The sequence below is a fragment of the Lygodium microphyllum genome, chromosome 29, assembly GCF_053477565.2.
Source record: "Lygodium microphyllum isolate KBCC chromosome 29, Lygodium_microphyllum_v1.1.10, whole genome shotgun sequence".
NCBI lineage: Eukaryota > Viridiplantae > Streptophyta > Polypodiopsida > Schizaeales > Lygodiaceae > Lygodium > Lygodium microphyllum.
The window spans coordinates 110,612,257-110,636,501 of NC_141163.1; the positions used below are offsets into that span (position 1 = coordinate 110,612,257).

Below are 24,245 nucleotides of genomic sequence, written 5' to 3' on the forward strand. Positions count from 1 at the left end.
ATGGACTTGGCATGGACCTTTCTTGGGTTTGAATTCTTACTTATTGGATGAAGGATGCATCCCTTATGAAGGGGAAGAGGATTGGGAGGATGTATTGATAGCTAGCATGGATTTCAAAATTCACCTCAATGACTATTAACTCACTGCTTAAATGTTGGAAAGCTATGGTTAAGTCTCTATACTGGCTAAGGAAACTTGAAAGAGGAGGAGATGCTTAACTCGGGAGACATTTATGGCTTTCCCCTTTTGCATATAAGGATCTTTGGGTAACTTTATGGAGCTAAATGAAGCCAAAGATAGTCCAACTTGTACCATGCTAAGGTTGACTAGCTTGATGAAATGTTGGTTGCCAAGAGGGAAGATTGGCCTACATATGGAGTCCTAACAAGGAAGCTGCTAATTAAAACTTTGGAAATAGCCAAATGGAATCCAGTTATTTGCTACAAGAAACATGATAGATTTTTAGGAGAAGACGAATTACAATTTTCTTCCCTTCAAGAGGGCTCGAAACCCACCTTCCCAAGAGACCATTGGAAAACTCAGAGGTGTAGGGTGGACTAACACTCATTTTAACAAGCCAAACATGATAAGAGACATATGGTGCAATAGAAATAAAGTGGCAATGGATAAGAGCTCTAGGTTTAAACTAATGTTTTTGGTAAGCATTATGAGAGATGTATTGGGTGTTTTGAGGAAGATTAGGAAAGAGCATCCTTCAAGGTAGCCTATAAGCACTTGAAGAAAGGCATGACCTAGAATCTTTTGGGCAACTAACCTTTTTTGTTTACTTGTGGCATCTCAAAAGATGCAACATAAATATTTTACTAGCAATGTAAATTATACTTTTGTATTTTTAAAAAACATAAGCTAATACTTTAAATTGTTGAATATTTTTATAAAATAAACGATTTCCTCGTCTATGTTCCATTTTTAGATAGTGACGTTGCATTGTATCTTGGTACACCTATTTAATGGGGAAATAAAAGGTTTTGTAGAAACCATGGATAATATACAATTTTAGTATAACAAAAATTTTCAAGGAAGGTTGCCTACCCATTTCCTTAGTATTTTATTCAAGAAAGGATCCTATGGAGGATGATCTTAGATGTTGTCAGATATAGCACAATTGCTACATTAAAAAAATTAGAAAGAATCCTCCAATGAGATGGTTGAATCTCTTATTTGTTTGTTAGATTAAAAAACTAATGGCATTTTCAAGATCATATTTGGTAGCCTTCATACACACTTCCTCATTGAACCTTATTAAAAGAGTTATAATAATTTGGTGATAGTAAATCTATGATTATTAGGAAGTAATCTCTAATTAGACTATAGTAAATGTAATCTAATAGCCACATTTGCGTCTAAACTAAAAAACTAAATTTCAAGAAACAATCCTACTTCCACTGTTGACTTGTATGCTTAAATGGATTATGAACCCTCACGATTTTATTTATCAAAGCGTTCTAATTATAAAAGATTCCCAATGCACCTTATTCAAGAAGATCTATAATTATGGATCTTCTTTTACAAAAAGCAATTCAGATTCTTTAGAGTATTGTGTGACTACATGTTCATTCTAGAAGTTAGGACGGAAAAAAGGCTTACTATCACTTAAGTGGCTTCCAATCAATTTTGTTTATTACTTACAATATTATCAAACATGACCTGACTTTTATGACAATAGTATCAATCATGAGTTGTTTATGGTTATCTTTGCTACATCTACATGTAATGTAGAGAAGGAGAAAAAGCAAGATGTGGAGAAGAGCTTCTCCAATTGGTTCCTCATACACACTCTCACTCAACTCTCAACCTCACACTCTTACCTCTCACCTTCCAAGCTATGGAGAAGAAGGAAAGAAGAGAAGGAAAGTAAGAAGAGAGAAAAGTTTCACTCCTTGAGTCCCTCACTCTCACTCTCTCACTCGCCCTCACTCTCATAGTGTTAGAGAGAGAACCAAGGAGAGAGAAGAATGCAGAAGAGAGAGAAAGACTACAGGAAGAGAGAGAAGAAGAGTGACGAGGAGAGAGAAAGGCTAGATTTAGAGAGAGAAAGGCAGGAAAGAAGGGGAAGCCATAGAAGCTGTGAGCAAGAAGGGAGAGAAAGACTGTAATTGTATTAATGTGTCAAAAAGATGTGAAAATTTACATCTTCTCTCCTTTTATACCAATGTCAGTGTGACATGGCATAATATCAATATTATTAACACTAATTTGCTATTCCTAGCTTCTTACAATCCATCCCTTTCCAAAAGTTTTTGTCTTAAAAAACAAACCTAGAAACAACTAGAAAGAAGATGGATAGAACAGAGTACTACTCTGTTTCACAGCTTTACAAATGGGAAATGAATGAAAAATGACCACTACATGAGCCGAATTTGAAGAACGAAAGTAAGCCCCAGCTATATATATGATTTGAAATACTTCAGAAGCAAATGGAGCCATAAAGTCTTCAACAAATAATCCCAGAACAAAGTAGACAGCTTGCTGAGTAAATAGTCCCTGCTGGACCAAATCTGCCATAACTTTTGATAGAAGTGTCCAAATGAGATGTACCATATATCAACATGAAGCTCTCGAAGAGTACTTTAAGTCCATATAGATAGCTTAATTCTGAAAATTAGGTACGATAAAAATTGTTCTAAAACAGCGTGCTGTTCTGAACCATTCTACATCATTACTAGCTCCACAAGCAATAGACTTCAGCCACCACCAATGTCCCCCTCAAGTATGGATACTCATCCAATATAGAATCAGGTCTCCAAGAAGCCTCTTCAGATGGTAAACCTCTCCATTTGATCAAATATTCCACAGTAGAACGTGATCGAAGCTTCTTTTCACGCTGACCTATAACAGCCTCTGGGATGTACTGAACAAGACCATCTTCATCAATAGGTGGTAGCTCATCAACTATATCCATTGGATCACCATAATAGGGCTTGAGCTGACTAACATGGAAGATGTTATGAATCTTTGTAGAAGAGGGAAGCTCTAGTTTGTATGCCAAATCTCCAATTCGCTTAAGGATCCTGTAAAGGGCCATAAAACCTGTGGGCAAGCTTATTACTGGATCCATCTTTTAATGTAGAGTACTTGGATTTGGGCACCTTCAACAAAACCATCTCTCCTTCTTGGAACTCTAAAGGCCTCCTCTTCTCATCAGCATACATCTTCATTAGATCTTGAGCCTTCCTTAAATTCACCTTACATTGCTGAAGAAGGGTCTGCATTCTTTCCAACTCCTCCTTCCCATGAGGATTGATCTTTTCATTAAAGATGATTGTGGGTAAGGGCACCTTGTAACCATACAAAGCCTCAAAGGGTGAAACTCCTATGCTCGCATGAGTGGAATTGTTGTAAGTAAACTCAACCAGGTGTAACCAAGAATCCCATGAGGTTTGGACATCATAGCAAAAATGGTGAAGATAAGTCTCCAACCATTTATTAACTCTCTCTGTCTGTCCATCAGTTTGAGGATGATAAGCCGTAGATGGAGCCAATTTAGTACCCATTTAATAAGGTATTATATGCCAATTCATGGAAGAAAGACTTGGGAAACTCCCCCAAGATAAGCTTATTAAAACTATGTTTGTAGTATAGAATAACAAAAAGAACTAGCCTAGTGGTTAGTCACTTGGCAATTAAGTGCACTTGGGTGACGACACTACCGGGATGGGTGACTTCATGGGAAGATTTTCCAACAAGCTCATGGGAGCTTCTCACGTGCAACCAATGGCGCTAATGAAGCCTTCATAGCCCATTGCCAAGTATGCCAAGGCCAAGATGCCAAGGTCTATGCCTTGGTCACCGCCTTGGTCGTGAGCCTTGGAGTGACGCCCACCCCTGTGATGCAATAATTTTTTTATCTTTATGCTACAAAAATGGAGCCCCCTTCCTTGGCATCATCAAAAATGCTAAAAGAAAGCATTCTCTCTTCATCATTGATGCCGTCATCGAAAATGCTAAAAAGAAAGTGTCCTCTCTTTACCTCCCCTTGGTTACTATATAAACAGGGGTAAAGCATCACGTCAGTACACACATGGACAACACACAACGAATCGGTGTAGAAATCTCTCTGATGTGGATGCGAGGAAGCTCTATTGCAATTAGCTAAGCCTCTCTCTCTCTCTCTCTCTCTCTCTCTCTCTCTCTCTCTCTCTCTCTCTCTCTCTCTCTCTCTCTCTCCCCACCTACGCAGAAGCGTTCCTCGAATCCATCAAGCTTCTTCCATGGCTCCCAAGAGATGTCGAGAATTTGAGCAAGGTCACGCTTAGAGAGCTCCCCAATGTGAGGAAGTAGTCACTACTAAAACACAAGCGGAAGTTAACCCCGAATCCATTCAACTTGAAGGACAGGTTATTCCACAACAAACCGAGGTTACGGTCATAAATCGTAATTACAATGGATGGTCGAACGGAGATAATCAGGTTAGTACGTAAGAAAATGATTACTATTAGTTAGAACTTACTTAAACTTGTAAAAGCATGTTAGTATTATCAAATGCTTTTTAGGAAGGAACACAAAAATTGATGAAGGGGATAGATTCTATGCATCGTATACATTGACAATTGTGTTAACAATGTTTTATGGTTATGACTACTTTTGGATTTGTAAATGATTAGATATGGCTCTTATGATTTCGAGCTTCCAAAGCTGGACGAGTTGTGGATTGTGGTGGTTCGGGACATTGGGGTCCCCAATCCAATGCTCCCTAAACACTCTACGGAGTGTGGAAAAACTCACATGTAGGTGGGGCCGAGTGATAAGTGCCCATGTCATGTAGGATGGCTCCTAAGGCTCAAGGAAGCTTAGATGGGCTTTGAGCCAATAAATTCCTTGTTGACCGCAGATGGAGGCTTCAATCTTGATGACCGAATGCCTATGGCTATGGGTGGACTTGATAAGTTGGGTAACTTTCCAACATTCGATAGAGTTGATTAAATTGTGACCCTCCCAATATTGGTAGGATTAGTTACTAGGTTTACCATCATTTTAGGGGGCCGAATCTAAGATTTTACCTTATGGATAGGGGGATCAAGTTACACTCCCCCCCGTCTCTCACTCTCTTTGAACCAAGTGTGGTGTTAACCTCACTCCTGCCTTTGATTGATTATAAAGTGGTCTTTCTTAGGTGGGCGTTAGATTGCTGTTAGGGGTGACTTGTCCATGCTTCCCCTGCGAAGTAGAACTGAGATTCCCATGTTCAAGTAAGTCCAAGGTTTCCCATGGGGAGACAAGATGGTGATATACATGGATATGAATTTCAGTCGACTACCAAGAGGACCCCTCTAGGTCTGTTGGAGGAGGCACCTCACAATGCCGTTCAGTCAAGTATGTTCTACTTGATTCTTTGTTTGCATTTTGTGATGCTTTTTGTATTCAAATCTCATATTGCCTTCTCAATGTAGGTTTGTGAGATACTATTAAAAGATATGTTTGAAAATGTTGAATCTACTTGTTCCTCAAGTTTCAGTCTTTGGTGGCAATGCAAGAGGAGGCACCCTTGCCCAATAAATGAGGTAGAATGAGAAGGGTGTCCCTACTTCTTGAAGTGTCAAAGAAGTTCGAAGATGATGAATGCTTCTCCTTCATCTTGGAGTTTGCAAAAAATTGATATTACAGTACAAAAATTGACAACTTTTATCAGCTAGGCAATGCAATCTTTATTGAAGGAAATACAAATGTAAACTACATGCTTGCATGATGTTCTACGGTAGATGAGAAGTGCACATCTTTGTCTCCACAGTGTTGTTAGTGAGTTGCATTATTAGGGACTTTTTCAAATAAGGCATTTGGTGCATAACATGTTGGAGAATAAGAGGTTTGTTCAAGGGAGCAAGAATGTATGATAAACACGTTGACCACTAGTGAATTTGTTGTGTAGTTGTTGGTTTTGAAAAATAAAGTGGCATCATTGAAAATATCTATTGCTAGGTTTAATGGATTGTTGACACAAATGAGCAAAATACCTCCATTTAAAGCTAAACACTAAGGATGGTGCTACAAATTTGAAGGCTACACTAGCTATGACAAAGTCCAAGTTCATCCATTTGTTTAAGGTCAAAGACCATTATACTTACTTCTTCCATTGCAAAGAAGCCATGGCTCATGTGACTTATCAACAAGATTGGCTTTAGGACCTTTGTGCCAAAGCGTGTTTCATCAACATCCATTTGAATTGAGGTGTGAAAGTGTCTCCTCAAAAAGAATTGTGAGCCTTTCTCTATCTTTTCCTCATATGCACCCTTTGGAATTTCTATGTAACCCTCTTTTTATGCTATTGCAAATGTTATCTCTTGTAGTGCATATTGCTCAATCCAATAGATTATTGACATGAAAGGTTTGGTGCATCAATTCCACTTGCATCTTTGGATAGGCTTTTTATGATACTGACTTGTAATTTTTATTTATTTCTACAAATTAGTTCATCAAAAAAATTTACAACTCAACAACAATGTTGATGATGTTTAAATCGTGGAAGCAAGGCCACCTTCATATATGCATTATTCCTTTTGTATATGTCTTATTATTTTTTCTATTAACAAATAATTCTTTGATTCAAAGCTAGGTTCAAATCACATCTCTTACTACGACGTGGTTTCTTACATTGGCGCATTATACAATGTGATTTATCATATAACTTTGCTATAATAAGTTTGACATTTTCATACATATATGTGAATATGGTGTAATTTTTTGAAACTTGACCTCTCTTGCATAGTATGTCACTATGTGGTGTATTTAAATTTTTTTCTTTTTTCCTTGCATTCTTCATATGTCTACCCTTGTATACAAATATTACCTTGCATCAAAAACTCAATTAAGTCTCCAGGAGAAATTCACATTTGTGTTGTCAAATCCCATTATGCGTCCCGCCTTGCTCGCATTGTTGACCAGTTGCTAACTCTCCCATACATGGAATCCTCCATACCTAGGAGATATGTAAAAAAGATGTGTACTCTAAATGGCATGTCACTTCCATTATATCCCTCAATATTCTATCCAGCTCCTTAAAGGAATATTAATGTATCATTTTTGCCTCATCCCAAATAATAAGACTTGACACTCACAACAAATCTGCAAGGTGGCATTGCACTGGAATGTTGCAGGAAGAAGTACTCTTCAGCTCAAGTGAAATCTTAAACCTTGAGTGTGCAATACATCCCTTTGGCAACAATAATGTAGTAATTCCAAATGATGTTGTTGCCAGTGTGACTTGGGTATGATTTTTTCCTCCCCTCTTAATTTCACCGATATGCAATTATATAAATATGTTTTTCCCAATCCACTTGGTCGATCCAAAAAAAACAAAAAATAATTTTATGATAGGAGGCAATAACATCAAACAAAACCAAGTATGCCCTTCTTTGACATTCATTCAAACTTGACTCCCTTGTACATGCCTTGTTTTGCTAGCACATGATATCGATATCTAGAACCTTATAGATCAAAGGATTTTTGGAATTTGACACCAAAGATCTATCAATTTCTGGCATTCCATCAAATTGAGCCAAACTTCAGCCATGTTGGTGCAAGATATCCTCCAAGTGCAACAAACCCAAATCTAACACCATGTCTTGAGTAGATTGTTTATGCCATGTGAAGCAATCAATCCATACAATATATCATTGGTCATGCCAAGTTTAAATTGCTTCCACAATTGACCCAGCTGCATAGGATCACAAAAAAACTAGTAACATTGCAAATAGTGCAAGCAACTATCTATATGTCTCTGAACCAACATGACCTCTTCGAAGCACATGTACCATTCTTGGTTGTTTTTTAGCAACCCCCTTGCTATGCAACCTTCTTTGAAATTAGAATGAGGATGCAAAATTGCATCAATTGTACACAGGTCCTCAAATGGCTTTTAAGCTCTTGCACTCTATGAGAAGCATTCTCAAGTAGTATAGCTCATCTATAGAAGGAGAAAAAAAATAAGTGTGACCATAAAGATCTTTCTTTTTTATTTTTGTCTAAATTTTACTTGTTGGATTCCAATACTAGTGTTGAGGGAACTCCTGAAACATTGGTATTAGGATGACTTTGATTGCAAACAAACGATTTTGACAAAGTTATCCACTGCATACTGGCATTTGAAACTACTTGTCTTATAACATCACTATCGTTTTGACTTGGAAGGTATACATGTAAATGTATGACATTTGCCTTCTCATTGTGCAACTAGTATTAAAAAATCCTCCAACATGCCTTAGATGCCAAAACATATCTAGCATCAAGGTACATCTATATCTCATCAATAGTTTCAACTATTACAAAGCCATTTCTTGCATCGAATGTGTTTCTCCCAATAGAGTGGAACCTTATTGCTGCACGATCATGCCATTTGTACACATATTTGTAAATGTATTTTACAACAAAAATGATAGAACACACCTCCACATTAATGTGCACATTATATTTCTTGGATAAGTAAGGATTGCAAGGCACAACCCAACAATTGTTGAGGTATCCATCTCTGACTAGTACACAATTGCCATTGTTTCTTCTCATGTAAATAGGGGAACCATGATCATCTTCCACTATGGAGTTTGTATAACTACATGGGTAATGCCGCAAATATTTTCCATTCACCATGCAAAGGACTTTTCAGTCCAAGATAGCCACATGGGCCATGCATGTTGCAAGCAACAACAATTTCAAATAGCTCGATAAAATTTTCTTGGTCTGAAAGCTTTGCACAAACCATTTTTATCATAATGATGAATATCCTTTGGCTTAAAGGCATCATGCAATATTAAAAGCATATGTGAGTGTAGCAAGCCTCATTTTTGGAACTCCACTACAATCAAAAGGCTACAACTTGCTAAACAAACTTTTTTTCACAACTGTTTCCATCATGTTTTTATGTTTTTGAAAGAAGACTCTAATGGTCAAGTCCAGTCTATCATGCACTGTCTAACTAGGCAACAAAGCATCCTTAATCTCTACCCACCTTGGATTACACGTGAATGTAATGAAGAGATCAACTTTACCCCTACTGCAAACAATGGCCATAGCATCTTGATAGAGTTGATATATGTGTTGAGGTCCTCCTATATATGAGGATGGAAGAACAATGTGCTTACCAATAGATTTGCCAAGAATAACATCTTGTCTATCATTTGAAGAAACCATATCAACAATGCCCTTGAATAAACCTCAATGCAAAGTTGATTGATTAAGACAACACTACATCAACCTACAATATCCAATGCTACAATATGCATCCACCATAAATTGATGCAATAGTCTTCCACCTGCAACATGCATGCAATGGTGTCATCTTGCACCTAGAGACTATATGCACAGCACTCCAACTATGTAACACAATTTTTGTTAGGCACATGCTATAGAGGTATATTGTCGTCCACTATAGGGTAAGGGATTTTCAAGTGCCACCCATCTTCACCATTTGGAAGCAAAATAACATATAACAATGCCATGTGTCACTAAATTGATTGCTTATTATGCATTCTCTATTTAATAAATGTATGTCTATAAATTAATGACTCACTTTTCTTTAAGTGTTGATGATGATCTAGCATGGCCATGAGACCATTTAGAGACCAGTATTCCTGGTGCATCACTTAATGGGCTAATTAGAGCACTGTGACGGGGATATCTGGTACATACAGTACAAGTTGTAAAGGGGGAAGGAAGTGTTTGCCAAGTGTAAGAGTGTACATAAGAACCAAGGAGTTACACATAAATGAAGATGGATTGAGTTCTAAGAAGAGGAAGTGCATTAGCATTGTGTATATGTATTTATGTGTGCATCCGAGGATGCCTGGGAACGTTTACTTGTGTGTAATGAGCATTGCATTCATTTGGGGTCATCCTCTCCCTTACAAGTCAAGGTTTAAGGTCTTTTCTTTCATTAAGAAAGACAAGAGAGGTAATTCTCTCACTAAGAAAGTCAAGAGACGTGATCCTCAGGAAGTGAGGAGAGAAGTGATTTTCTCTTTCTAAGGTTTAAAATGACACAAGCTTTTGTGTGGAAGTCGATCTTAAGGTTGAGGCCCAAGGCAATCTAATGAACTCTTCTCCTTGAGGTGGTTGCATGGACCACAAGTTAAGAATACTGTTTAAAAAGCAGTTTTAAAAAAAAATAGACATGGTGAATCCGTTTGTTAAAATATCTCGTGATAGAAAGTCAATCTCTAAAAACGGCCTGCATGGGTTATCGAAAACAACGAGATCTACAATTTGGTGTTTGATACTTTTCCATCCAAACAATGCAGAAAGAGATATCTCGAAATTAGTATTGCAAAGTAGGTCCTGGAATAGCCATATCTTGCATGAAGATCAACATTTCCAATCTTGGCACTCAAGTCTCTCTCTAAGAAGAGAAGCTCTTGAAAGCCTATAAAAGAGGAGGCTCTCCTTGGGTGTGGGAGAGGTAAAGGAAGCATCACTTTGCATGCATCCGAGAGGAGGAGAGAAGGTGCAAGTGCTGCAGAAGCCCTATTGAAATCAAGTTCCAAGAGAAGGAGAGAAGGTGCAAGTGCTGTGGAAGCTTTGTTGAAATCAAGTTCCAAGAGGAGAAGAGAAGGTGCGAGTGCTGCAGAAGCTCTGCTAAAATCAAGCTCCTAGAGGAAAGCCCTACACATATTGTGCAGGAGAGAATGAGAGACTCAAGAAGGATCAAAAGGTTCCAACTTGCAAGTTGTGCAAGTGTTAGCTGGTTGTATACCGTGCAAGGAACCGTGATCTTGTTCCCAAGATCTACAAGTTAAGAACTAGTTTATGTGTAATGGAGGAGCTTGCTCCTTGTTAATATATAACTCCACAAGGGGGGGGGGGGGGGGACTAGCCTATCTTCCAGTCCCTAGTGTGTTGTCAATCTCTCTCTCTCTCTCTCTCTCTCTCTCTCTCTCTCTCTTTCTCTCCATCTTTCTTTTCTCTCATATGTTCTCTCTTTGTGCCAACATTATATTTACCATATATCTTTTTAGTATATAAGAAAGTCGAGTGTGTGTCTCGGATCTTATAATAGCATGCGGCTCCAATGCACGTTGGACATATTGACACACAAGCTGTTCCTTGTAAAAACATTTATGTTGCAGTGTTGCAAGCTACCATCATTACCTTGACTCGACCTCATTGCTAGTCGACACGGAGTACTATCATGACGTTGCACGTCCCTCTACAATTGTCATCCTTATCTCTATAGTAGGGTTTTCTAGAAACATCTCTTTAATAGTTGGAAAGGCTCTTGCGTAGACATTGGTAGCATGCATCATTGCTTGCGATGAAGACAATATGCTTGAATCAAGGTCATGCATTATTGACATTCTATTTTGAAGCTCATGCTCAGTATCATAAATGTACAATTGGGCAAACCTTGGTCTTGTGCAATTGCTAATATCAGATACCATTTATTCAATACGATGATACATAGTGCCATGCACTCAAAATGTATATCCATTCCCACCAGCAAGCAACAATTCATTTATCTTGGCACCTAATGATACAAAAGCAAAGTGCAACATTGTAGGCACGTATGTGTTCGCGGATTAGGTAGAACGACCTTAGGAGCACCACTATCAAGTATCTCAACCGTCGCATTGGGGTTTCCAACCTTCATAGTTGTGAAATAGACATACAATTGGATTTGTAAATGGAAACACACAAAAGCTTCAAATCTTTCTTAACAATAGATTTGAGTGGCAAAAGTAAGGTTGTTTACCACTAGTGATTATTTGATTTTGCACATCATTGCATGTGTGATATATGTAGGCTTTATCCTCAATATCGCACTATGAATCCTTGATAGTTTGAAAGGGAAGCTAGTTATCTCCTCAACAAATATTTGGTGATTTGCGAAATTCATTTTGATAGTTTGAAACCGCTTGTAAAATTTTTATGAGGAACGAGTATTGCTTGCCTTAGCTTGCAAGGCTGAAGGTGAGAATTACGCCTCGGGGCGGCCCGAGTCAGAATTCGAGCTTCCAGACATTCAACTGGATAATACGCACCCGTCCCACCAAGTGGCTGGAACTGAGATGAGTAGCTAGCTAGTGAGTGTTCAGGGTAGGTAGGTATGGCGCTGGTGCTCCCCTTCGCATTTCCTCATGTTGCTGGCAGGCCTCTCTTTGGCGGACCAGTTCCGGCCTCGCCTAATTCTGGTGAGTGCAGCATCTATCTATATACAAAAACTTTAGGATGAGCTGCGGACAAGACAAGTTGCGAACCTCACATTCCCGAATGCAGGAAGAACAGGACCTCTTTCCATCACAGCCCGAAGGCGCCCTCCTCGCACAGAGAGCGCCAAGGTTCGCAACCTTCGAGCTATCAGGCTGGTACGTCAGCCTCTACTCAACTTAAGTCTTTAATCTTACTCAACTCAAGTCTTGAGTCTCAGGATATTGAAAATCTTCTTACGGAACCCACAGTAGCTCGGGGTAAGAGCTGCAACGAAATAGGATGAAGATTTCGAGGATGGATTTGATCCTACATGACCAAATGGAGTAATTGGTGCCGTCAGCTTCTAATCAAGCGAAAGATTGGAAAAGGACTGGCACCTTGGTGCAGTTGGGGTCCTAGAAGAGTGAGACTAGGAACAGACATCTCAGAAGAAAAGGGGGAAGGAAATGTGGAGAGAAGGGGGAGGGAAGGGAAATCGGTAATAGTCCACATCTCCGTCACGATCATGTAGGTCTTTGCATCGATCCTCACAATTCTCGCGGTCATGAATGCCTTTGCTACAATCCTCCCTATCCCGTTGGCCTTTGTGATGATCCTCATGGTGTCATCAACCTTCATAGCAGTCCTCATGGTCTCAATTGAGCTCCCGATCCACACAATTTTGCCAATCGTAGCAGTTTAACATCTTTGATCCTTTGAAATCTACAAAAGAATGTTTACGCGTTTGATGTAGATAACTGCTGCTCACTTGTGAAGAAATGTTAGGATTTCCACAGAGAAAACACAAAATGTAAGGACACAACTAAAACACAATATCTCACACAAAAATGCAAACATATAAAAAGTGAGAAGAATAGAATTTGATGAAGAATGAATGTTGAATATGAATTAGTGAAGAAGATGATACAGATTTGATGCTCAGGGAGCAGAGATGTCCAGCAACCATTGACTCTTATGGGAGCAGGCTACAGAAGAGTGCCAGAGTGTCATTCTTCACATATAGATCTCGAGTGCAAAAATACCACTAAATTTGAATTTGATGGATAAAACTTGAGTTTGATTTTATGCAGCAATGAAATGCCGGTCAGGGGTGTTTGTGACTGAAAAACAGATACAACCAGTTGGAGATGCAAAATGCTAATTAGATTGGTGTGGAAGATTAAAAACACAACTAATCTAGTCCAAAACACAGGGTATAATTAGGTTACCCAGCTGGAAAACAGGTAGCTGGGATTGGAAACATGTCACCAAGGTTGGGAATGATGTCGCATGCTATTAGTGATGGAGACGGGGCTGTAGACAAGGTTGGGGCAGCTGCAATATGTTATAAAAACCTCTGAACAGCAATAGGCCATGTTGTGAAGGCTAGCAGCACTCACATGCAGCTAATGGAATTCATGTGGCAGCTGATATCAGCAGGGACTTGGATTGCCCCTTGGGAATGACTTTAATTGTCAAAGGGGTTAGAGAATGAAATTATTTAACATCTTGGACTGAGGTTTGTGAACGGTTAGCAAGTTTTAAGATTCTTTCAGGTTCAAAGAGATTAGGAATGTAAAGTTGGGATTGGGCAGTGGCCAAGACTTGGGCAAGGCCCAATTACTTTCAATAGGTTGAATTAGAACAGGCTGAAAATTCAAATGTGGACTGCTATTCCATTAGCAGGTTTGTGGAGATATGTTAGGGTTTGCAAAAGAGAATGCAGAGGGGTATGATCACCATTGAAACATAGTGAACTCAGACACCAACACAATGCAAAATCGAAGAATGAAGATTAACTGAATAAATGAAGAGTGCTGAATGATGAATGAATGTGCACTCAATGGTTAAGGGCAGAGCTGTCCACCAGCTGATGGCTCTTGTGGGAGCGGGCTGAGGAAGGTGTTGGAGTATGTTGTCCATTGGAGATGGATTTGGAGTGCAAAAACCACCAGTTGGAGATGAAGATGATGATGTAGGCAGCAAAACACAGCTTGTAGAAGGAGTGTTAGAGTAGGATGATCCCCTAGGACCAAGGCAACAATAATGGGGCCTGATTTGGAGCAAGACACAATTGTCCTCTTGAAACCAGTCTTCCTTCTTGGATAGGGATAGGGCGGTGATGATTACGACAAGCAATAAATTCTTAAAATTTCACTTTACCAAAAAATTGGAGACAGTTGACACCCAATTGGCCTAAATATTGGTGCCTCTTGTGGTATTTCTTTAGCTTGTATTTCTTGAACTTTGTAGACAAGAGAGATTACAACAACCATTAGTCCAATCTCTCTGCAAAATCAGGAACAATGGGCTGTCTGAGATGACTGATGGCGTAAACCCCCAAATTGCCCCTTGATCGAAAGCATAATTGGGTCTTTTGTATGCGGGTCTTTCAAATTGTAGATGGACAATCTTCTTTAAATCTGCTGTAAATTCTCAGATTTATAGCGAACTCTTCGATTGCAAGGCTTCATTCTATGGGCATATTTGGGATGTGACATGATGGAAATCAGCATCATCAGTTTGCACTGTTGCATCAATACATTGCAGCCCTTTAGAACCGAGTATTCTTGGCATGTTTCCTACAAAGTCTTCAAGGTATTTTCTTTGTATAGTTTCATAATCTGACATGAAAAATCAAATATCTTCATTGCATGTTCCATCTATGTCTTGATGCTCCTCATTATCTTTGTACATAGGTAATCTAACTAATCATTTAGTAAGTTATATGTATTAGCACACACATTTTTTGTAGCACTCGTCAATCCTTTTAATTACATTTTCATATGTTGTCTCTACCCACAACCTCATTGTCTCCATCCACAATCTTATTCTCACACACATTTTAAGCTCTTATAGGCTCATGACTTTGAATGCAAACAGTTGTAGCCTCATTACTTTGTACCTTTACATTCCTAGCCATGCATACGTTCGTAGATGAACTCACTTTGCACTGACCTTTTCTTTTGGTTTTCAATTTTTGTTGCATAAGCTCCTTATTACTCTTGTTTGCAATAGAGTACATTGCATACAAGCTGAAACGAGTTTTCCTTTCGGGGAATGGGTGGTAATGACCTGATTTACATTGATTACAACAATAATAAATTTCACATAAACTGAAAATGCAAATTTACTACTTAATCTTGGACAATGAACAACACTTTGGCTCCAAAATTGGCATCCTTTGTGGTATTTCTTTATCTTTTATTGCAAGTTGGATGAAATGCTCTCCAAATGCCTCTTGTTGTTACAAAGGACTAGCAAGTCTTCAAACCAGTTTGCCCCTTGGTTTGTTTGGGAAAATTGGCCTTCATCATGCTCCTTGGATGACAAATTTTGCTCCAAATCACTGTTGTTTGGTTGACCTCTTGAATCTCTTGAAATTCCTCAATTTAAGTCATTGATATTCAAGTCCTAAGCTTGTAAATCTAAGCACACTTCTTGAATTGGTTATCAAACTCTAATTCTTGTTGTAAGTTAGTGTTTACAACAAAGATTTTTTAAAGTCTCCACCTCCAATGGTTGGAACTTCTGGAATTTGTTGAAAAAGAATGCGAAATGACTAGAGAATGAGAGAGAATATTGTAGAGAGAAATTTTAGAGTTTTATCGTGAAAAGAGGCTGAAATCTATTGCTGCCCTATCCAAATAGCCCTTGGAGTTGTTGCCTATAGTCATGGAGCTCAAGAGATGCAATCCTCCTTTTTGAATGTTCTCGGTTGTTTCTTGGAGGCCTTGAGCTGTTGTTGCTTGATCTTCCGGTTGCTTCTAGTAGGTGTGGTTGTCCCTGTTTAGCTGGTGCTTGCTCCCAATAGCCTCTCTCTGCTAGATTCTAGAATGGTCTCTCTCTCTCTCTCTCTCCCAATCTCCAACCAATCTCTACTTACTTGCATGAGCAAGTTTTGCCGAGTGGAAGTTGTCTTAACGCATTTTTTGGCATTTTTAGTATTATTAAATTAGTTTTTCAAATAATAAGTTTGAAAATTAATTTAATAAAATTTTCTTTAAAAAAAAATCTAACTAGCCAACAATTAAATTGGCTAGGCCAATCTATCACCCAAGTATTCCTGAGTACTCATTAGCCCTTGGATTGACATTAATAAATGCTAAGTTCCTAGTGTTACCATTGACACTTATGGCTAATAAGTGGTCTAGGCCAATTTTTGATACTGGATACCACCTAGTACATGTCAAATCGCACTCTAGTCATCACAGTAGATGACAGTCGGTGTAGCACATGGTAATTGAAGCATTGCCAGTAAGCTGTTGAGGTAGATGGCCTCGGTGGTACCATTAAAGAGAGCACTATACTCAGCTTCCGCCATGGAAGCCACCACCATGTCCTGCTTATGACTGGCTCAAGAAATGGAAGCCATATCCAAGATAAAGATGTAGCCGGCAAGGGAATGCCAGGTTTCAAGATCTCTTGCCCAATCAAAATAAATGTACCTTTGCAAACATAAACTGGGATCATATGTAAGCCCATAAAAACAAGTAAACCTGAAATATCTCAAAACACGAAGATATGTAATCCAATGTGACATTCTAGGTGCTTTGAAATACTGATTGAGAAAAGTAATTGAGTATGTTAAATTTGGCCTATTATGAATCAACTAAATAATTTTTTCTACCATAGATCTATAGGTGTGCTCATTGAAGGGTCGATCTAGGGTATCCTTAGATAAGTGGACAGTTGGATTGAAAGGCATGGTCACAGGCTATGTTTGATCTTGGCAATACTAATCCACTAATTGAAGACTGTACTTTTGCTGTGACATAAAAATGCATTCCCCAGATCGAACTACCTCCATCCCCAAAAAATAAGACAACAAAAGGAGGTCTTTCATTTTTGAAGAAACTCATCCGTTCTCTAGAACTAAGACTGCAGCGCTTGCTTAAGTCCATCAAGAGCTTTCCGCAAATGAAAGACCTTATGTTTCTGATTAGTAGAAGAAAATCTAGGTGGTTGCTCCACATAGACTTCCTCCTGATAACCATTCAGAAAGGCACTTTTGACATCCATTTGATAAATTGGCCAACGGTGGTGAGTAGTTAGCGCAACAAACAGGCGGAAAGATGTCAACCGCATGGTGGGAGGAAAGGTTTCTTAATAGTCAATGCCTTGCTTATATTGAAACCTTGCACGACAAGGTGAGCCTTGTACTTGTCTACAATTATACTATTATATCATAGTGCTTCGATCTAGTATGAAACACAGGGTTCTCCAAATCAATCCAACTATCATTGTTGCAATGAAGGGTCATAGGACCGGCTTGAGGGCAGCCAAGCTCTCCAAGTAACCTTTGAAGCCACACTGACTCACATGTGGTAGAAGACCCCACTCTATACTTCGCCTTTGTGGAAGAAAGGGCAATTGTAGGTTGCCTCTCGCCACATCATGAGATAACATTTGCACCCAAAGTAAAGCAATATCTTGTCATTGACCGTCATTAGTCAACATCTTTAGCCTAATTTGAATCTATCCAACTTGTAAGAACCAAAGGCGAACCTTGAATACTTGTTAGATAATGAATCCCAAGATCGGGGTCCTCCTTAGGAACTGCAAAATCCTAATAGTAGCTTTCTAATGTACCATCTTGGGTTCACTCATGAACCTAGCCAACAAATCTATAGGAAAGTACAAATCAACCCAAGTGTTAAGAAGCCAAATCAAGGAGCCAATTAGCTGCATGTAGCAGAAAGCATCCACCGCTGGTGAATTTGCATGGGCCGTAGCCTTCCAATTCGGATCCATAGGAGTAGAAATGGCTTTATGTCCCTCTATCTCAAATGTGGCCAAAAGCTCTTGCACATACTCCTACTGGGAGATCAAAATCCCCCTCGGAGTTTGATAAATCTCATGGCCTAAAAAGAAATGGAGAAGGTCCATATTTGTCATCTCAAAGACCTCATGTAGTGCCTCCTTCATCTGCTTGACCCTTTGAGCATGGTTACTTGTTAGGATAAGATCATCCACATAAAGCACGAACTACACATGCCCTCCAGTTGAGGTGTAGACATACAATTGGGGATTGGAAGAGGAATGTTGATACCCCAACTTTCCTTGGAGGAACGAGTCTATCTTCTTGTTCCAAGCATGTGGAGTTGCTTGAGGCCATAAAGGGCCTTCTTCAACCTATACACCTGTCCATCTGATGAGGAAAAGCAAGCAGGTTGGGCAATATAGATCTCCTCCTTCAAATCACCATTTAGGAAGGCGGACTTCACATCAAGTTAATAAACCGGCTATCTCCTATGGTTGGCTAAGGCATGAATCGCTCTAATGGTAACCACCCGAGTTGTAGATGCAAAGGTGTCATGGAAATCCACCCTTGGCCGTTGTGCGAAATCTTTTGCAACAAGTTGCACATTGTGCTTATTCAGAGTGCCATCACTGTGATATTTGGTCTTAAAGACCCATTTAACACCAATCACCTTTCTATGAATAGGCCTAGGTACAAGATCCCAAGTGCCATTCCGCTCAATAGAATCCACCTTCGGCTCCATAGCCTTCTTTCAATGCTCTGATTGCAAAGTCTCCTTCACGGAGGTGGGCTCCCTATCTTGCATGGCATGGGTCATCAAAATATAGTTAGTTCAAATAAGCTCGATGGAATGTATCTCATTCCTTCGAGAACGCTATCAGCCATCTTGCAGCTGCCACTCCTCATAGAAACTCCCTTAATTCTTGAATCATGGAGTGTATCTTGAGCCCAACAAGGAGGAGATTGATACTCCATTCACCGCTCTCCATTTACCAAAGTCTTTGGAATATCCATCGAGGGTGATTCAAAGGGTGATATCGATGGTGAAGCAATCTCCTTCTCCACGGACGGTGGAGCCTAAAGAGGTAGAGGCTCCGAAGGCACTAGAGCAGGTGCCTAGCTATCACCTGGCTCCAAGAATGGGATGCTCAACACTCCCCTTTGCAATTGAAAACTCCACAAACTGAACATCTCAACTTGTGTACACCCACAGTCACAAGGATGTGAAATTTTTAGATGCTTTAATCTTGCTGATAACATTTGATCAAGTTATTAATCAAATGTGCAAGGTTGTTTAGTACATGTGATGCACATGGTAGTTATTTCATGGTAATAGACCAGGGACTTTGAGCATGCAGTGGGTGTCAAAGGCAAAAGTTGTGATGAGTTATGCTAGCTGGCTTTGGGGATTAGTTGGTGTTAGTTTTGACCCTGGGATAGTTATTTGGCCAATAAGTGTCGGTGGTGATACTAGGGACTAGCATTAATTAATGGTAGTCTAAGTGTCAACAAAGGTTGGGGACCACTCTAGGTTGCAAATGGCCTAGCCAATTTAATTATGGATGGGCACATTTAATTTTGGGTAGGGTTAAAAGGGTTAAGATTAATTTTTACGATTATTTAATTCTAAAAATTAATTAAATGGTTGGGTAATGTTGAGAAATGGGTTTAGAAGGTTGCCACTTGGCAAAAATGCCCATGCAAATGGAGAAAACGTTTTTGGGGGTTGGGTCTCAGGCATTCAATTAGTTTACAACTTGAGAGAGGGAGAGAGAGAGAACCGCTAGCTATTTTCTGATTAGAGAATACCAATTTGCTACAAAAGATAGCCATCTGGGGGCCTCAATAGGTGGACAGCAGGGAGTCACCTTCTAGGGGCTGGTTGTCGTCAAAGTGAAGTAGTGCAGAAGCGAATGACCAAGGGGGGGAGAGAGAGAGAGAGAGAGAGAGAGAGAGAGAGAGAGAGAGAGATAAAATCTGCAATGAAGAATGCTGTATAAGGACACAGAAATATAAATGGGTGCAGAGAGAATGTTTGCGTATGTCTCCACCTCAAAGATCTCAATCTCTATGAACCCCGAGGGCAGTCTTCACGAACAAGAATGAAATGGTACTGGATCTCAATATGCTTCGTTTGAGCATGAAACATAGGGTTCCTGGCCAAGGCAATGCAACTCTCATTGTCGCACTGAAGAACAGTAGGACCGCTTTGCGAGCAGCCAAGCTCCACCAAGAGCTTGCGAAGCCACACTGTCTCACATGTAGTAAAAGACGCCGCTCGATACTCCGCCTTTGTCGAAGATAGGGCAACTGTGGGTTGCTTCTTGCTACTCCATGAAACAACACCAGCACCCAAGGTAAAGCAATAACCTGTCGTGGACCTCCGATGATCCATATGGCTAGTCCAATCTGAATCACTCTAGCTTGTAAATACCAAGTTTGCATCACCTGTACCTGCTAGATAGATCCCAAGATTAGGAGTCCCTCGTAGTTAGGAACTGCAAAATCCTCTGAGTAGCGCTTGCCAATGCACCATCGTGGGTTCACTCATGAACCTGGCTAGTACACCTACAACATAACAGAAGTCAACTCGAGTATTAAGAAGCCAGATCAAGGAGCCAACCAACTACCTATAACGGGTAGTATCCGCCAAAGGAGAATCAAAATGAGCTGTAGCCTTCCAATTCGGGTCCATAGGAGTTGTAAGAGACTTGTATCCCTCCATCTCCCATGTAGTCAAGAGCTCCTGTACATACCACTGCTAGGAAAGAAAGATCCTGTGCAGAGTCTGATAGATCTCATGACCTAGAAAGAAGTGAAGAAGTCCCATATCCGTCAGCTCAAACTTCTCATGAAGTACTGCCTTCATCTGCGTGACCATCTGAGTATGGTCACTTGTCGTAATCAAGTCGTCCACATAAAGGACAAACAACACACGACCACCATCGGAGGTGTGAACATAAAGCTAGGGGTTGGCTTTGGAACGCTGATATCCCAATTTTTTCTGGAGGAACGAGTCAATCTTCTCATTCCAAGCGCAAGGAGCCTGCTTAAGGCCATAAAGAGCCTTTCTCGACCTGTACACCTTACCGTCAGAAGAGCTGAAGCTTGGAGACTGCTCAACATAGATCTCCTCCTTCAACTCTCCATTTAAGAAGGCAGATTTTACATCCAGCTGATAGACCGGCCATCTCCTATGGCTAGCCAAGTTATTTGAGCTATAGGGGCAAAAGTATCATGGAAATCAATGCTTGGGCGTTGTGCAAAACCTTTAGCAACAAGGTGGGCCTTGTGCTTGTCCAATGTGCCATCATTGCGGTACTTGGTCTTGAAGACCCATTTGACTCCAATGATCTTCTTATGGGGAAGTTTCGGCACAAGATATCAAGTGCCATTCCGTTCAATCGACTCTAGCTCCTACTCCATCGCTTTCTACCAATGATCATGTTGTAAAGCTTCCTTCAGGGAGGTGGACTCCTGGTCCTACATGACACGAGTCATCAAACTGTAATTAGTGTAAACAAGCTTGGTGTGGTGTGTTTGGTTTCTCCGAGAATGCCATGGGCCATCCTGCGGTTGCCACTCCTTAGGGATCTCCTCAATCCTTGTATCATGAAGAGTGTCACGAGCCCAATGAGGAGGAGGCAAGATCTCGCCTCGTTGCTCTCCATCTATTAAAGTTTTTGGAAGGTCCACGACTGGGGAGCAATTGGTGAATCTGGTGGCTGAGAACTAAGCTCCTCATCCAAAGAAGAGGTCCAAGAGGCACAAGCTCCAAAGGAACAATCGTGGGTGCCCAATTATCACTAGGATCTCCAAGAACAAGGTGTTCCTCACCCCCCTCTTAGGTTGGAACTTCCACGAACCTAACATCATGGCTCGTGTAGATATCCCCTTAATGGGATCATACAATCGATAGCCTTGAGACTGCGAGGTATAGCCCATAAACACTTGTCTTTTGGAAGCCTCTTTAAATTTGTCACACTGTGTCTTCGGGATGTGAACATAGGTGTCACACCCGAAAACCCTGAAATAAGAAACATCTAGCTTAGGCTCAAAGTACACCTCATTACGGGTCATACCAACAACAATAGAAGTAGGGGATCAATTAAGGATGTGAATTGTAGTAGCCAGAGCCTCAACCCATAGACATTGAGGTGTTTGACGATGCTCCATCATGGTATGGGCCATCTCAATCATACTACCATTCTTCCGCTCCAATATGCCATTCTCCTGAGGGGTGTTTGTATTGGCAAACTCCTGGTGAATACCACAATCTGCACAAAAATGAGCAAGCTCATTAGAAACAAAATGTAAACGTCCCGAACAATGTAGTATGCTTAACAATTATGATTTTCGCTTGTTTTCAAGGTTTAATATAAAAGAGAATGAACACTTAAGCTGAAAATGAAGTTTACTCACAAAATTACAGCCATGAAAATGTAAAAGTAATGGAGACAAGATTGAGGGTTGAAGTAATTCTCACTCTCACAAGATCATGCAAAGATGTACAAATACACATGCACTTGAGAGTGAGAAGAAGTAATTCTCACTCTCACAAGATCATGCAAAGATGTACAAATACACATGCATTATCTATTATGCAATGATAAGAACTGATTTCTTTACAGTATGAGAGAAGAAAGAGGAGAAATCAGCCTTTCTCCATTGTTGATCAACAGTACATGGATAGGGCTTGCTTCTTGTTGCTAAAATGGAAGAAAGAGCTCGAGAAGGAGGTGCTGTAATGAATTTACAGGCTTGCTGTCCTGTAATACAGCAGTGATAAAAGAGGGAATATGGAGGAATTTGATAATGGAGAAGTGGGGGATGATGATGGGGATGGATGGGCCAGTTTCTGGCTATCTGTGGGTGCTGTACATGAGTTTACAGTAAAGAAAAATGATGCTGAATGAAGAAAAACGAGCTCTTATTTATAGGAGAGGGAAGACTAGTACAAAAGGGGAAAGTGGAGTAGCACAAGACAAGTGTCCAGCCACATGTCATGAGATGTGACAAGTGGTGGGACACTTGGAAACTTGTGTGACAAGTGTCTTGACACTTGTCTCTTCTCTATGGCCTTCCTTTTTGGGCTGAATACTGTCAAGAATAGAAACAACCAAATTTAGTAAGCATAGTCAGGGTACAAAATTTATTATTTTTAGAATGACATCCCTATTTTTTAGGAATAGCATTTTTAGGCTAATTCGAGGCTCCTTAAATTCAGGGACCTCCTAAAATTTAGAGACCCCCCAATATGGGTGTCATATGAAAGCTTTTTCCGTGTACATCGCAAAAACGGTATCAGAATCTTCATGTGACTTTCCTATGCAAAGAAATGTGCATTTCAAGCTTTCAGTCCACACATGCACATTGTACAAACATTTCATGATCATGCCATCTTGTTGATTGTAACTGTCTGTTCTGGTGAATCTAGCCAACATTTCAAGGCATCAATCCTTTCTGTGTGCGAGTCTAACCCTAATATGCATGAATTCTGGTCACAGGCGCCCAATCGGGCCATATAGGTGGAAGTGTGAACTATCTTTTCTCTAACCCACCGCGTGGGTCCACCATAACTTGTGACCACTCATTAGTGGCCAGCTCCAATGCACTTTTCTTTATATCTAACTAGTGCAAAGGAAACAAATTTAATAAATCATTATATAGAAAAATTAATGAAAAAGGATACAAATTCTGTTTCTATAGAGTTGTGACACAAAATCTCTACCCTTATTCGATTGTAAGGTTTTCAATTTCCAGCCCGATTGGTTCTCCTCAAAGACCAACCAATCCTTAAAGTTGGAGAAAGCCGCTGACTTTAACTTCAAGAAATAAGCCCATGTCATCTTGCTCTAATCATCCACAATTAGCATGAAATACAAGCTCCCTCTAAGGGGCTCCGTCCTCATTGGTACACAAAGATCAGTAGAAGTAAGCTCCAAGGGTGTTGAAGAGCGCCTCGAAGCCTTGCTGGGAATAACATCACGAGTTTGCTTCCCACAGATGCAGGATACACAAGGTTGCTAGCTCACCACAATATCCGACAATTCTCAAACAACCTGTCCTTTTGATGCCTTCCGAAGGCAATCAAAGTTGAGGTGGCCAAACTGAGCATGTCAAAGCTCGGATTGAATTTGTGAGGTAAGAAGAACAGAAGTCAAGGCAGAAGAAGACCGCAACTTATAGACTCCATTCTCCTCATAACCGGAAGAAAGGACCCGTCTCAATCCATGATCAAGAATTAGAAAAGAATCCACATCAAATTCGACCAAGAGGCCAAGGCCACAAATCTTGTGTATCGAAAGTAGATGGTATACTAAGGCTGGCATATAAAGCACCTCAGATG

At 40.1% G+C, this 24,245-nt stretch overlaps 1 protein-coding gene across 3 annotated transcripts in view; it reads left to right on the forward strand.

The window, feature by feature from the left end:
* Nucleotides 1–11,846: 11,846 nt before the first annotated feature.
* The window catches only part of LOC148011018 (uncharacterized), a 53,442-nt gene continuing 41,043 nt past the window's right edge, over nt 11,847–24,245 (forward strand). For 2 of the 3 annotated variants that reach the window (XM_087671973.1, XM_087671972.1), the window contains exons 1-2: nt 11,853–12,134; nt 12,220–12,308. In XM_087671973.1, coding sequence (XP_087528099.1) covers nt 12,050–12,134; nt 12,220–12,308 — 174 coding nt within the window. In that variant the 5' untranslated portion in view covers nt 11,853–12,049. Of the gene's footprint in view, nt 12,135–12,219; nt 12,309–24,245 lie in introns of all 3 variants that reach the window. The other variant, XM_087671971.1, reaches the window with a different exon arrangement.